At 44.9% G+C, this 16576-nt stretch overlaps 1 protein-coding gene across 2 annotated transcripts in view; it reads right to left on the bottom strand.

The window, feature by feature from the left end:
• LOC122168261 (protoheme IX farnesyltransferase, mitochondrial) overlaps nt 1-16576 on the bottom strand; it is a 94339-nt gene that overhangs the window by 27858 nt on the left and 49905 nt on the right. For both annotated transcript variants that reach the window (XM_042833450.1, XM_042833449.1), the window contains exon 5: nt 6747-6817. In XM_042833450.1, the coding sequence (XP_042689384.1) occupies nt 6747-6817 (71 nt within the window). The remainder of the gene's footprint in view (nt 1-6746; nt 6818-16576) is intronic.

Raw genomic sequence — 16576 nt, forward strand, 5'->3', positions numbered from 1 at the left:
GAAAGGCAGCAAGGCGTGAGGGGTCAAGTGTTTCGGCGGGATTTATACTGAGCAAACAGAGCTGCCTACAAAGGAATGCCCGCGCTGAGTGCAGGGCTGCTGGGGCAGAGGATTGCACCAGGAGCTGGGGGTCCTTCGCTGCAGCTGCAACGCGATGTTCGTCAGTAAAACCACCCTCCTTACTGCCTTAAGAAACAAAACAGAGATGTAGTTAGAGCTGTATGATTTCCTGCTCATACACATTTTGATCTAAGGATAATGTGCGGTATCACCGCTTTCCCGCGAGCTCTACAAAAGGACTCTAATACCCCAGAACCATTTAATCAACATCCCATGCAGGCAGTGAACAGATAATTGAAATATAAGTGCTGCCATCCATATCCCCCTTGGGAAAGTGACACAGTAAGCATTATATCATTCCATTAGTCCACCCTTTGATGTGGGTTCTATTCTCATCAAACTATGTTTTAGCCTCGAGGTTTCTCCCCCCACCTCTCCATGATGGGGCCACGCCAGAAATAAAGATGCCATGCTGCTCCAAACACACCGTGTACACTTCTACTTGCACATGTCACAAGCATAAAGCTGCCTTTTTCATTTCTTGTTTACCAAATACAGTCAATGACAGCTTCTGGAAAACAGGATGAAAATAAACAAGGCAGCCAGGAGGGTGGCGGTGGCGATGGAATGCATTTACTTGTTTCCAAATAAAAAAGGTTGACTACACGCAGGATAAAAAAAAATGCTTGGAAAGGCTGCTGTGATGGTGTCTGCTTTGAATCGTGCCCTGTTTAAACAAGAGGAAAGCCTCCCACTGAAAAAAGAAACATTTTTATCATTCGGAACCATCTCAGGGCAGTCCCTTTAAAACGAGGTATTTTCTAAACAAAATATTGGAATGTTTCCCCGCGGGGAGTGAGCATCGGAGCTCTTACAACCATTTCCCTTGAAGTACTGTAGATTTATGGAGTTTTTGTTTTATTTGTTTTAACTTAAATACGAGGAAAACCCGTCTGAAATGACCACCCAAGGGAGCAGCCCAAGCAGCTCAGCAGGGGCTGATCTCTAAATGGGAACCAAAGTTGTGCTGAAAGCCTCGGGGAGATTTCAAACCACTGCTTTAAGCCCCAGGGCTGTGTGTGTGCTGCGTGCAGGTCTCAGCACAGCACTCATGGATTTCCTCTCACTTACATCAGTGGAACTGCACCAATTCCAGCGGAGACGTTCCTGATTTGCATTCGTGTTAGCAAACAAAGAATCAAGCTAATTACCCCGAGTTACCAACAGTGATTATGGGAGATTTTTTTCCTATTCTTTTTAATGCACTTTCTCAGCACGGAGTGCTTTTGCTGTAGCAGCAGTAGGTCTGCTCCATGCGAGGGAAGGAGAACTCAGCCTCACGCTTTGCCAGACAGATCCGGTCCTGAGGCTCGATGAGTTTCTGAGTCAATAGGAAAGCCTGACATGCTGCAATTTCCTATCAGATAATGAAGCTTCAAGTTGTATTTGCAGTTGTCACCACAGCTCATAAACATAAGCCATCAGCAAGAAATATTACTGACGCTGGGGCTCTTTTTGGTCTGATTCTTCAGGAGTTTATCTTAGAGCTGAACTGACCAAAGTCAACACTGCACTCAGAAATGTCAACAAGTGGGAAAAGCATTAAAGTCTCCATTAATTGCTGTAATAATTAAGAGAGGCCATAAGAACTGGGAAGCTCATATACAGAACACAGCTCCTTGTTCATTGCTCAGTGAGGAAGTTAATGGGATTCCAGGAAAAAAATATTTACCAAACAACATGAAGATTTATTTCTTTTGAAGCATCCGAGGCATTGTCTGTGTTGTGCCTTCTGCCAAGTTAATAGACTTAAGCTTCTTAATTGCACAAGGAAAAGCAACTTGAGAGAGCAAATATTTTGCATAAGGAGAATACGGTTAAATACCACAGCATGTTAGTCACATATTGAAGAGTTTTTGGACAGGAGTGAATAAAACCTGGAGCAACCTCCCAGCTGCCCCTGCAGGGAGCAGGAGATGGGACTCCTGAGAACAGGTTGCCCAAGGAGGCTGTGGATGCCCCATCCCTGGAGGCATTCAAGGCAAGGCTGGATGTGGCTCTGGTGACCGTGCACATAGCAGGGGGTTGGAACTGGATGAGCATTGTGGTCCTTTTCAACCCAGGCCATTCTATCATTCTATGACTCTGCTCTCCTGAGGTCCCTGCAGCCTGAACAACTCTGATGCTGCCAGCACAGCCTGGGTGACAGCAGCCCAGAGGTGAACCAAGAGCGAAATCACGGCCTTGGTCCCAAGGAAAGGCTGTAGGAACGGGTGTAGGGAATGGCTGCAAAAAGCTGCAGGGGCAGAACGGAGCGGTGTTGACATGGTTGTGAATTAGTCAGCTATTTAGAACATGCTGTTTGATGCTGGATATGGAAATTTCCCCCCTCTTATTTTTCTTTTTGTTTTTAAGATGAAAAACTATTCCTGTACAACTATTAAGTTTTTACGAGTGCTTAGTGCAGCAGATCCAGCAGCACTGTAAGTTCATAAAAACAGATGCTTTTTAACAAGTCTGCATGCAGCTCCGTGTCAAACTGCAATCAAAACTGTCATTCTGTACAATGTAATGGAGCAGGACACTTGTCATAGTAGAGGCTAAGCTCACTCAGCTACTGCAGCTAATACTGGAGATTTATTTAAATTAATCTGCGGGAAAATTAAATCCATTACTGTAAGAAGCAAGGGAATAAATCATACCCAACAGGAAACTAGAAAAAGCTGCTGCCATTTCAGTCCAATCTAAGGTTGCGTGAGCACAGCGACTTCTTTCTCGTCAAGAGCATAAAAACAACCCATAGCAGGAAAAATAATATCAGCTGTTGTTCCAATGCAAAACACAAACAGTATGCCCGATGAGTTTAACACTGCAGCCAAAGTAGGAGGAACGTCTGAAGCTGTCTGCATTTCCAAACAAGAGTCGAGGGTCAGAGGAGGGGAGGGGACGTGTGGGCAGGCTGGAATGATGGATGGTGTTTAGTGGCATGCTGTGTTTGGGTCTACCCGTGTTATTTTTGCAACAGGACGTCTCTGATTATTCTCTGAATAGAGAATAAGGATGGTTACGTCTCATTGCTCAGAGGGGAATTTTTTCAGAGCCCTACAAATTAAGTAGGATGCTGGAAAGCAAGAAGTCAATGAACTATCAGGTGCTGTTTGTCACAGAGCTAGCAAGAGTGTCAGAATTTTCCCAAGGGGTGCTGGTAGTGGAGTTGGGGTGGGCAGAAAGGTGTGTGCACTCCTCCCAAATGTACAGGAGACCCCAGCCCTGCAAGGCCCATCAGCATCCCTGCCTGTATGCTTTGCCTGCTGTCAGAGCCAGGCCAAAGGGTTTTATAGCAGGAACATCGAGTGCCTGAGTAACTATTTCAGCCATAAAGTTGATGCAATATATATAGGGGGGCTTCATAAAGGACAGAAAATAATTACTTTCCCAACCTGCATCCTTCCTGAGGACTCTGCAGAACCTGCTCCTGGTTTGCAGGGTGCTGTTGCCTGGTGTGACAGTTCAGCTAAAGCTGCCTGATGGAAATACCCCCTTGACCCCAGAGGCTGTGGTGAACCACAGACACCCTGCAGCCCAGCCCTGCTTCCCTGAAGCGTGCTCAGGTTCCTCAGTGATGCTGAAGGACACTGCCAGCCCTCAGCAAATTGCAGAAGAGGATCAGTTGTGGGACCTTTGAACTCCATGAATATGTATGCAGGTAAAATGAGCACAAAAAAGTGTTGCCAGGGAGGTTTGGTTTGGTTTGTTTTCTCAAACTAAAGGTTTCAGACAGAAAGGGAGGGAAGAAATTTTACAAATCAGGAGCACAAGTTTTAGGAGGAGTGGGTGAGGGAACTGGGGCTGTTCCCAATGGTCTGCAGAAGAGAAGGCTCAAGGAAGACCTCATTGCTCTCTCCAACTCCCTGACAGGAGGTTGTGATGAGGTAGGGATTGGCCTCTGCTCCCAGGTAACAGCAATAGGATGAGAGGTGATGGCCTTAAGTTGTGCCATGGGTTCAGGTTGGATATTGGGAAAAAATTATTCTCTGAAAGAGCGGTGATGCAGTGGCACAGCTGCCCAGGGTGGTGGTGGATTCACCATCCTTGGAGGTGTTCAAGAGCCTTGGAGATGCTGCACTGAGGGATGTGGTCACTGGGCAATGTTGGTGGGGATGGGCTGATGGTTGGACATGATGATCTTAGTGGTCTTTTCCAACTGTAATGGCTTTATGATTTAGTTATATGGCAGCTTCTCTTAAACCTAACTAAGCCCATCTAAACTTTGCTGAAGCTGCAAATGAGGGCCGCAAAGCCAAACACATGGGAGCAATTTCCCTGCTACAGAATGACACATCTAATGAGCCAGTTCCATGAGTTAGCTTAGTGGAAAGGAAGACACGAGCTCATCCAGGGGCTGGATGACTCAGGGTCACTCAGGACCCCATGCTGAGGGTTACCAGCTTGATTTTGGCCCAAGTTCTGAAAATCTGAGTGTTGCCTACAAAAGAAGCCCCTGGTCCCAGTGCAGCTTCTCACTGGGCATAGGTTCACACCAAAACCACTACTGGAAGCCTTTCCAAAGAGGTGCAGTGAATCAGAACTAGGCAGAGTGAAGGACTCCTCACTCTTCAAAAGGGGTCTCAAGCTCAGCACTGGACTGCACAAAAACTGGCATGATCCTGCCACCATTCTCTTACCTACAATTTATCCTTCTCTGTCCATTCTGTTCTTGACTTATATGAGGACAATCATTTAAGGGTCTTATTTAATCAACCAGAATTGAAGGAGTTCAAGGAACACCATGAAATACGTGGCAAAAAATAACAAGCTTACATCACTTGCACTGGATTACTCTCTTCTGGCACACTGCAGAAGAAATAACGCCAGTCATGGTCTGCATGCTCAGAAGTCTCCAGGGAATTAGGTCGGCATTATTCAAGATAAACGACACTTTAAAGAACTTTAAATTAGCTGTTGACAGTCAGGTAGATAGATTGACGAGTGATTACATGAAGTCCCCAGCATTACCATTTTGTGGTGAAAGTAAATATGAAAGGGGGAAAAGCAGAAAATACGTTAAGTATGGTTTTGTCAATCCGTGATGCAGTTGGGAGACTGCAAAGTTCATCTAAAGATGCAGGAAACTTCTACAGCTAATTGCTTTCTCTAAATCAAGAGTTGTCAGAAGGTTTCCTGGCAGAATCACCACAAGCAATGCAAGTAGACTATGCCCCAAGAAAAGGGAAAAAATCCCCTATCACCTTTCTCCCTAAGAAAGCATCCCTGCAGGCATTCGAGGCCAGGCTGGATGTGGCTCTGGGCAGCCTGGTCTGCTGGTTGGTGACCTGCACACAGCAGGGGGTTGAAAACAGATGAACATTATGGTCCTTTTCAACCCAGGCCATTCTATGATTCTGTGATTCTGAGTGGCTGCAGGGGAAGCCAGCACTCCGCCTGGTGCTGCACGGAGCAGTGCCCCTGAGCTGCACAGCTGAGGACACTCTGCATGCACAACAGACGTCCTCACTGCAGTCGTCCCTAAAATATGTTTTTAAATAAAATTAACTCAGCTCATCTGTAATTAGCACCATCTTCGAGAACAAACCAGAACGAGTTTATTGAAGCTCTCTAACTATATACAGTGAGAGCAAATTTACCCTCAAGGTTCACTTGACTATTTTGTCTCAATTTTCTTGTAATTTCATCCATCACCATTTTTTTCAGTCTTCCAAAGGTGATGGATAAAACACAGAAATAAATAGGACCAACTGTTAGCAGAAGCCTAAGGGAAAACAGAATTTTGTTATAAATAATCCTTGGCACAAATCATGGAAACGCAATACTAAAATTGTTTGTTGAATCATTTATGAATCGGGCCCTCAGTTTTAGTTTGCAAATAAGTTACAGTTTTTGTTGATGTTCTTTTTCACTTTGCTTTTTTAGCTGGGAAACAGCCTTTGAGAAGCTGAACTGATACGTAATACAGAACACAGAGTGACTGAAGGATCTTTTTAAGGGAAACTCTACGCAAATACAGCACTCCTGGATTTAGATACAGGTGATGAGAAGCTTAACGATGACACTTGTACAAGACTTTCTTAGATGACATCAATCTGAGCTCTCATTCCAGCTTTACACGTAGAAAAGGCAAAGACAGCACAGTGCCCTGTAAAACCACTGAAAAAAAAAGGAAGATTTTGATGCAGGTAATTTTTAGCAGCACCTCTATGGGATGGTTTCTAGAACTGCTCCAAAAATGACATCCCTGGAGACTGAGGCAAATGCATGTGATCTAACAGATAAAGTGGAGGGATGGGAACAGCTCACCATCTCGTGTTCCTCTCAAGATGGGAAGTTCAGAATATTTTTTGTTATAATCCAATGCAAACCTTCAAGGGAACGTAATGACACCCTGCTGCACTGCGCGGAGTCTGGTCACACGTGCAGGAGTACACAAGAGGAGTGGAAGGTTTGCTTTCTTGAGGAATTTGGGATTGCAGAGGACAGCTGATTGCCCAAACACCTCACATGAAAGTCACAAACATGAAACAGTATCAAAGAACAGAGAGATGCGTTTCTTTTGTCTGCAAATTGCTATTTTTGCTCATCTGAAGAGAGCAAGAGAGACACTTGGAGACAGATAAAAGCAATATTAAGACCCAATGCTCATTAGCTGGAGCAGGTGTGTGCATCCTTACCTGATCTGTCCGCGCACCAGGGGTCTGTTTTTTGTCCTGTTCATATTCGAGTCAAACGGAACCTCAAAGAACTGTAATGAAAAAAAAAAGAAAGGGAAGAATCAAAATGAAAGGATCCGGAAACCGTGCCACGCGTGGAATGCCGTGTCTGCATCTGCACGTGCTTTCATCTCTCGTTTCTAAAGGTTCAGAAACGCAACTGAAATGGCAAACTCCTTTTATGGAGCTTTGATAGTCTGCAGTAATACTTCTGGCATCCCTTTAGAAAGAAAATCACCTGGAGGACAAAAATAGTTTGCTGAAGTCCCCAGAAGTTCCTTCTTTGAAGCAGAGGCTGATTCCAAGTCCTCGAGGTTTGACAGGGCCTTCATACACACTGCTAAATACACACATGCACAACACACAGCTTGCCCCCGGTTTTATACTAAGCCAAACAGCCCTCACCAATGTTGTGCTTCTGATATTTTAAAGACAGATGCCTTTTTTCAAGATCTAACATCCGAGAACCTGTAACCCACCCCAAAACCAATCAGCTCCCGTGAAATGCCACCCAAACTGCACTGAGCTCCTCTCTTGGGCAGCAGGCAGCGAGCACAGCATCTGCTGTTATTTAACAGCACAACCCAATCTGACTTTAAACACCGCCTGTGGGAACAGTGAGGCAGCACTATCAGCACACCACAAATTCCTGCAGGCTTCTGTAGAGCTGCTTCACAGAAAATGGCACTGGAAAAGCTGAGTGTGGTTTTCCGTGCAGCAGCACAAAGCCCTTTCGTTTTACATGGACAAAATAGCAATAAAAACTGAAATATATATATATAAACCCCACCACACTTCAGAGATTCACCAAAAGCTATTTATAAGCAGCGCAATATGTATTTATAGAAAGGATATCTTCTACTGACGTTATGTCTGAGGTTTTGGGGTAGGAACCCAATTACAGTGAACGTGTAGGAAAAGCAGCACAACAGATCAGGATTTCAAGGCATCAGAATGATGACATGCTGAGCAGTGGGACTGCAGATGGATTTAAGGTGACTGCTGTATAAGATCTGTGTCACTTCATCAAGCTGATGCATCCTTTCACATGACGAAAGACAAAGTTTGCAAACATCCTGGCTCTGACAGTGCCAAAATCTGTGTAAAAAATGAAATGCTTATGGATTTTGTTTCATTCGTATATCACAAAAGTCAAAGCATCTCCCACATTTATCCACACAAAAAAGTATTGCTGTGAAGAAATGATGGGATTAAAGGAAATCATAAAGGTTTTTGTAAGGGCAGCATCGAAGGAGAGATCTTCAGCTGTATTCCTGACAGCTCTACCATTCCCCACACTGAGGTCATAGGAAAATCCTACCTGTGTGTGAGAGTGCTCAGACCCACGTGCTACAGTTTTTCAGCTTGAATACAACTTGCCAACAGCGTGCCCTAAAGCCAAAGGGTTCAGCAGTGGGCATCGCCTTCGTATTTTGAGATGCTCCTAAAAGTGCCCAAATTTGGGAACAAATGAGATGGAGAAAGGAAGAGGAGGAGGCGAGGGGATACCACTGGCACCCCGTTGGCCATGACAGTCCCAGAACATCCCTGCTGTGAGCTGCCCAGCCCAGCAGCACCGAGCCCCAAGGCAGCAATGCGCAGCAGCTTTGAGGTGTGGGTCGGCTTTGCATCGCTGCAGCAGCACGGTGTGAGTGCTGGGGGTCTCACAAAGACCCTCTGTACAAAATGGCAACAAGTACACCCAGGGAAGTGAAAGCACTCTGTCTGGATTGGAAGGCAGTGATTGCTTCTGACAGCTCAGCATTTTGCTAATGGGTTGTTTCACTGTTACATTTCAGACACAATTATGCTAAACGAAGAAAAAATATCATCTGACATCAGACTGGTAGAGCAATGCAAGGGAAAATTCTACAGAGCCAAACTCTTTTCTTTCTCTTCCGAAAATATTTTGGGCTGTGTGCAGTTTTGTTTCATTTTGTTGGCACAAACCTCCCTTATTTGTATTTGCACTGACCGCCCAGAGCTGACGTCCAGCTGAAACTTGGGCACACACAGAGATCCTGGCTCTTAAATACTCACAGCTGAAGGCGTTCAGTGTGTGATGGGTAAAACTGCAATAACGTGTAAGTTTTAAACTCCAACTGAAACATAAGAAGGCAGAAATGAAGAACAGTTGGATGCTCAACACTGTTGAGAGAACTGAAAGGTATGCATTCGGTATGATGTGACAAAACAGAATCAGCTTATGACACATTGCTGCATATTTTATGTAGTAGTTAGATAGAAGTAGATAGAACATATTTAGACCAAGAAACTTCGCTCTGAGTGAGGCAGTCCCAAAGCATCAGTCCCTGCTGTACACAGACATCTCTGCTCCCAGAACTAAGACTGATGCATGGCTTAGGTCTGAACTCCTTTGCTTTTCTAAATCTGACAATCTGAACAATCTGTTATGTCAACTACACACCAAAAATTACATATCTCATTGAACAGCAGCTAAGAAAAATCCTTTTATTTGTAATGGCCCGGATTCTTTCACTGAGCAAGCTGTGATTGCATGTCAGCAAGATGCCATGGATCAAACCTGCTACATTTTGTTCCCAGATGTTTGATAAAATGCCCTCTCCACTTGGAATTATTTCCCCTGATTTTCCAGGAAGATGTAAAGATGTGCATTTAAAACATCATGGCCACAGGAATGAAAGAGTGAACTCAAACATACTATGTCATGCCAGGCCAGCACAGCACCGCCTGCTTCAGCAAACAGTGAACTCAGCAGCACGAATCCTGGATAAACAAATATTTCAGAAGCTCTCAAGATGCTTTTTCCTTGGAAGCCTGAATGCACCAGCCCAGACAGACAAGGCAGAATTCTCTCCCATAGGTTTTTGGGAAGGCAGCCACCGAAGGGCAGCAGGAGGGTTAAACCTACAGCAGCTACAATCCCTGAGTGACAAAACTTGGCAATGGTTCTCCAGACCCCATCCTAAATTTTTATCAGTGTGTATGAAGATTCAAGACACGACGTCGGAAAAAAATAAATCAGCTACACTTTGTGGTTTATTTCTCTGGCAGACTCACCAGACTCTCTGTGTAGATCTCATCTAGTTAATATACAGTAATGATATCTTAAACATCTAACAAATCTTAGATTAGCTGCCACACTACTGCTTACAGTTATTTACAGCCGTGCTTTTTGTCCTTAGCTGCTTCATATTGGTTTCCTCTGTGTTTCTAAGTGAAACATTGCAGACTGCTTCATTTCTTCAGGCTTCCTCCTGGCAATAGCAGCCCGCAGCACTGACTGGGACACACATTAATTACATAATTTAGACTCGAGCAGGACTCCCAAGCTCACTCCTTCCACACCATCACCGAGCACTTGATGTGCAGTTAAATACAGCCACCACCTATTAAGTTCTCAGATTGAGTGGCCTGACTATTTGCAATTAATTAGGGATGGAAAAGTCTGAGCACGAGCTGTTTGCCTTCTGTGGTCATTCCTGCGGGAACAATTTCAGCTCCTGAATTATGACAATTCAATACCCTGATTCCTGTTAACACACAAACATAAATAGAGCACATTACGAGGAACAACATGTCGTATAGTTTATCAAATGGATGGCTCACATGGAGGCCAGTGAGCTTTTCCTATCCACTCTGCTGGAAGCTGAGCACCCAGAGCCAGCTCTGAGTTGGGTCATGTGCTGCAACAGCAGATGCTGGAGGGGCAACTGGCCTCCATGTATTGACATCACGTTTCCCTCTAACTCTAAACACACGTTTACATCAGAACTGATAATCTCATGAGTCTAAAGCCAGAGTGTAACCTTGCTATTACAAAACAGTTTAATTTGTGGCAACTGGGAATCTCCACGCTGCAATACCAATGCCAGGGCTGGGCAGGACCCAGAGAGCCCTCCCACCCCATCCACAGGCTCCTGACCAACACAGACCATAGAGGAGGTTTAAGGCCCTGTGCTCTCACAGAGCACAAAACCTTCAGCCTGATTCTAAGCACTCCAAACGATGTGCTGCTCCCAGGGTCTCACCCCAGATCTAAGCGTCTACCGAATGCTAGCAGCTTATAGATACACTGCAATTAAAGCAAGGCAGATTGAGTTGCAGCGCAAGCAGGCGTGCTTAGAGTCATCCCACTTGACTTTGGGGACTTAAGTGAGGCACCAGACAAGGCGTGCTTTGCCCCTGGCTCCTCGTACCTTTAGTCTGAGCAGCCTGCAGGAGGCTCAGCAGCAGAACAGCTCTCAGGATGGATTTCTTCCTCTCCCAAGCTCTCAAGACAGCACAGGGCAGTTTGGGCCAAGTGGTGGCACAGCAGGGGAGCAGAACATGGGGCTATCACTGCAGGGATGCCACCTCCTGCTCCACAGTGCAAACCCACCCATTTCCAAACCCATGACCTGCAGGGTGAGACCGAGATATTGGGACAGCAGTGGCAAAGCCCCTCCTCAGCAAAACCCCTTGTTCCAGCTCCTCCTTTGAGCTCTCTTCCCCTCCATACTATCTGGTTATTTCTACTCCATGTGCTTCCCGTGATTTATCTCATATTGTGATAAAGTAACATATAATTACATAAAAAGCAAAGAAAAACACAACATATAATTTATGGTAAATAAGATCAAAGTCGAGATTATTATTATAGGTTTTCTCCCGGTTTCCTTTCAATCACTTTTATATGAAAACAACAAAGAATAATTAAAGTATATTACAAAGGTCTTTTTATTCAATTGTACACAGATGTGCCTAAAAAAAACACACGCAAGGGAAGGATTTTCAAAAGCACTCATGCACTGATCTAACACTATTCTCACTGAAGTCAATGGCAGTTTGACTTCAATGAGAGCACAGGCAGACCAATACTGAGTGATTCTGAAAATCCCACCCTAATTGTACAAACAAGGGAAGGCTTTAGAGATTGCTGGCTTGGAGATTGTATATTTGAGAATCATAAAGGGCACGCAGCACCTGTTTGTCTTCAAGATATGAAAATAAAGCAAGCCAAATATTTTAAGGATTAGAAATGCCTTTTTTTCTTTCTTTTTGTCTTTTTTTTTTTTAAAGCAGTATCTGAAAACCCTCTGGCTCTGCACTTCCCAGCCTAGCTATAGACCTGCTTTAATATTTTCCATTTCAAAGAAGATTCTAATTAAAAACGAGATTGATGCAAGCCTGAACAATGTTACCTACAGGTAGAGAAGGACAGCTAAACCCCACGCTGTCACTCTCCAGTGAAGCCAAGGAAAGCTGCTAGGTAAAGCAGCTGCCACGCTGCTTGTTTTGAAGACGTGTTCCTCATAGCAGCCCATTGCTATCTGCAGGGAAGAGGACAGGAGGTAATTGCAGAGAAAGTGTGGAGATCTGTCACTTCAGAAACATATTTTCAAGGCTGAGAATGCAAAGACTCGCAGACTTCAATTAGCACTTATTTGTCCTGGAAGATTAATGACATGCTGTGCAGGCTTGGCTTTTAGGTGCTCAGGAGAGACTGTGCTGCTATTTCTCTGGCCACTTACAAGCATGGGACTTTCTGAAGTCAGAAGCTCAGGGATATCCGTCCCCTGCCCTGAGAAATCTTACAGGTTTTTGTGCTTAAACACTGAGTACAATTAACCAGAAAGTGTCATGAGTTCCCATGGTATGCCGGGAACTTGTTTCAGTGCCCATGAAATGAGCTGAGATGCCAGCCCAGCCGCCCCAGGCACCGTGCTCCAAAATAAAGGGAAACCCCAAACCCACCCAAAGTGCCTCCAGGAGTGACATCTATCTTCCACCCAGCTGACCAGGGCAGCAGGGAGATGTGTCCACTCTGTATTTGTTGTCAGCTCATCCAAACCCCATTAGAGACCAAGAAAACCAAGTCATTAAAGGCTTGTGGCTTGACGGCCTCTTCATCAACACTTTTGCCAAACAAAGTCCTCTGGTGCTATCACAAGTGCTGTTACAAGGAGCTGGAATAGAGCATGGCTGTGCTAACACTCAGGAGCGTCAGTGACACGGTCCAGACAGCAGTGTGCCTCATTGCCCATGCAGATCCCACTGCAATGGCCAAGGATTGGCACGGTCATGACCATGAAGTAGGAAAACGTAATTAAGGGCTACATGCGGTCTTCAGTTGTGTGAATAACTTCAGACCTGTCTGTCACCACCCCTGGGCTCCCTGAGCCAAAAGCAGCAATTTCCAGGTGCTATGAACGCCTTCCCATCCCATCTTTTGGGCATGGACCTGGGCACCATTGTGCTCTTCCTCTGCATCTTAAAACCCGAATGGTTACAAATGTGTCTCACAGCTCTGAGCTCCACCTCAGAATCACAGAATGGCCAGGGTTGGAAGGGACCTCAAGGACCATGAACCTCCACCTCCCCTGCCACACACAGGACACCAACCTCCCCATTTCATAGCAGCCCAGGCTGCCCAGGGTTCTATCCAACCTGGCCTTGAACACCTCCAGGGACGGATGGGACATTCACAGCCCCTCTGGGCAGCTGTTCCAGCACCTCACCACTCTCGTAGCAAAGAACTTCCCCCTGACATCCAATCTAAATCTTTCCTCCACCTCATGTCCTTCCCTTGTACTGATCCAACCTGGACACATTTCCTTTCCTGTTCCTTTCTGCCTGGATCGTTTCCTGATCCTTTCCAGTGCATTTGGTCACTCTAGGCATTCTCTCTCCTTTAAGATTTACACAGTCCTCTCTACCCAGACTTGGGATAAGGCAATGAGGCAGCACGTTACACTGCATTTCCCTGGAATAACAAGATAAAACAACCTATTTGTACAAAATTCAACACTTGGACTGCAGTCACCCAAAGTCAACCACCTACCCATGCAGGATTTGTGTATAAATGATGAACTACAAGTTGATGCCTACTTGAAGTAGAGGTACACGTTTTCTGATCTTCAAGAACTATTTTATTCCTGCGCATTTTAGGAACAACTGCAAAGTTAAAGAAAAACACCATTTTGTGCTTACCAAAACACACCCCAAATCCCTTTGCAACGCCACGCTCTCAAAGAGATTCCTTTGCATTAAATCACGTTTGTCGTGACACCAGCGTGCCACGAGGACAACATGTAATTTAAAAAACAAACACAACTGCACACAACAATCTCTTTGCTGAAGATAGGAATTGCACAAGGTCGGTATCTGGTTTAAGTTACTCTGTGTCCTAAAATACACCAGACCGGGTCCTCTGGACACAGTGCAGCTGCTTTGAGCAACACTGCAGATAAAACCCGATACTGAAAATGGCTTAGACAAATTCCTGTGGTGGAAGAAAGCTGTTCCTCAGGAACTCTCAGGGCAGTATTTCTGCTGCCCAATGCAAGTGGGAGATGTGCATAACGCTGAGCCGGGAGGCACGAGCATCCTCCAGATGGCAACTGAGAGCCAACAGGCAGCAGCTTCCCCAGCGCCTGGCCGAGATGCGAAGCCTTTACTGCTCTCTAGGAACCCACCACAGGGATCCTGAGCCCTCCACAGCATCGCTGTCAGCCACTTTTTGGTCCCCTGGGACTGCTACAGAGAGCGATAAAACAAAGTAGCGTCGCTGCTGCTCTGTTTTTTCCCAGGAGATCAGAGCACAGAAGTGTAAAGGCGAGCTTTAAATCATTCCCACACATCTCCCATTGCCTACCCATGTGCCCAGGATCCAGGTCATTTTAATCAGCTCTTTATAATTTGTCACTCTGATGATAAGAATACTAATCCACCACAACGTGCTTCCTGCCAGGCACCCGAATAGTAATCCATAAACTGGGCTCTTATATCATGCATAGATGCATTCATTTTCACTGCTCATGGCTTTCTTTCTTACAATACAGACAAAAGTAGCACTGTACACAAGCAGCAGGCTTGCTTGCTTTGGGCCACAGAAAGGTTATGTATTTATTTGCATACATGCAGTTTAATTACTCTTAAACACTTCTTAAGGTTTGGAAATACAAAATTACTTTCTTCCTTGCACTTGCTGACACCTGAGAAAAACTAATTTGCTTTGGTTTGTCGGCATTTGGCAGAAGAGCCCTCAGCTCCTGGAAAAAAGCCTCAAAAGCCCACCAGAATTATGAAAGGGAAATAGAAAGAAAAAACACAAAAAATCCCACACCAAAAAACAAGGAACAAAATCTGGGCTCAAGATTCTAAGTGTGAACAAGGGTGTAAAACGGCATCAACACTGACTAGCAGAACAGCGTGATAACTTTGCCCAACTGTCACAGGAGCGATCTGCTGGACGCACCAGCAGCTCAGGCCTCTTAATATTAATAAAATCATCCCCCGAGATTTAATTCAGTGAGGTACTGAAGAGCTGATGTCAGGGGGAGCTGAGAAGGGGAAGAGCTGCAAGTCACGTTCTTACACATGGAGCATTTAGGCAATCTACTGAGACTATAGAGAAAGAAGCATCTCTTTTATACAGAAAGAAATTTAACAACTTTGGCCGTTGTTCTGATGTCTGAAAAAAAAGAAAAGAAGCAAGAAATATCTGCAGGGGATTGGAAGACTTACATTTAACTGGCAAGAGAACTCAGCTCCAAAAGGCGCTCATTTCTTTGATTAGGAAGAGCTGAGAATGTTGAAAGACTTATCAAAGGCACACTGATGGGTGCTACACTACCTACATTTGTATGGCACTGGGTTTATTTAAAAGCAGCTTGGCAATACAGCAAATTAAGACAAATAGCCACCCCCTCTCCCATCTGCATGGAACTTAACAGGCAGCTATCAGTATCCTTATTACAGCCATTATTTCCTTCTGATTTCGCAGACCACGGGCTCCTTCACAAAGCCATCCCAGTTCTGCTGATCAAAAGGCACTGAGAGCTGCCTACAAACCCAGATGGAGTTTCTGTTCCAGCTGAGGGGTTTTACCCAGAGCAAAGTAGTTGGGTAAGGGCTCTATCTTCAAAACACCACGTTTTTGTGCAGAATATGCACAACTGCCAAACACAGCAACAATCAAATAACAGATGTATAAGATGCATTTAATTAGCTCCAGTTTTGCAGGTAAAATGCAGTAGTTTTTTCTTCTTATGGAACATCACCACCAGCCGGGACCATTAAATGAGGGTGGCCATCATTATGCCCTTCTGTTAAGGGCTGGATGACAAACCTCTGCATGGAGAATCCAAGTTACAAAGACAACCCAGACCAATAAACAGGTCTCACCTTCATTAAGATGGAAAGCGAGGCAACAGCCCCACCAGGACCCATCAGAAAGCACAAACAGCCCAACCTGTTGCAGGGCATCACATCATCCATCTTTCTAAAGCTGTCAAGAAATGTTTGTCATTCCAACACTGCTTGCATCTCCCAAACGCTAAGATAACATGCCCATCAATCTCAGCTGGAGTTAAAAGAGGATTGAAAAATAAATAGTTCTGAATCATGTTACTAAGAGGGATTCCACACACTATTAATTTTAGCTTGGAAACCAATTAAGACACCAAATCAGCATTACCTCCCGTGGCTTTCTAAGGCATAATGACCTATTTGCTTGCTTAAATTTATTTATTTTATGACAGCGAGCCTTTGAAATGCTGTAGGAGTTTAAACAAAAATGGAGCAGCATGGCCCTCTCTGTTTCAGTAGGCCACTCTTTAAACAAAAGAACAACAATAAGGACTGCAATGGCACAGAAACGTCAGCGTGGCAGAATGAATGGGGCTCGTGGAAAATCATTCCTCAATCCTTTGGCAAAACGGTGAGTAAAGGAGAGCTTCCTGCCTGCCCAACAGCCTTGCACACACTGTGGGTGTCACCATGGATGTCACCCAAAGCAGCCACGCACTTGGAGCACCTTTCTAATA

The sequence above is a fragment of the Centrocercus urophasianus genome, unplaced genomic scaffold, assembly GCF_019232065.1.
Source record: "Centrocercus urophasianus isolate 14NV4802_14NV808 unplaced genomic scaffold, USGS_Curo_1.0 seq_41, whole genome shotgun sequence".
Lineage (NCBI taxonomy): Eukaryota > Metazoa > Chordata > Aves > Galliformes > Phasianidae > Centrocercus > Centrocercus urophasianus.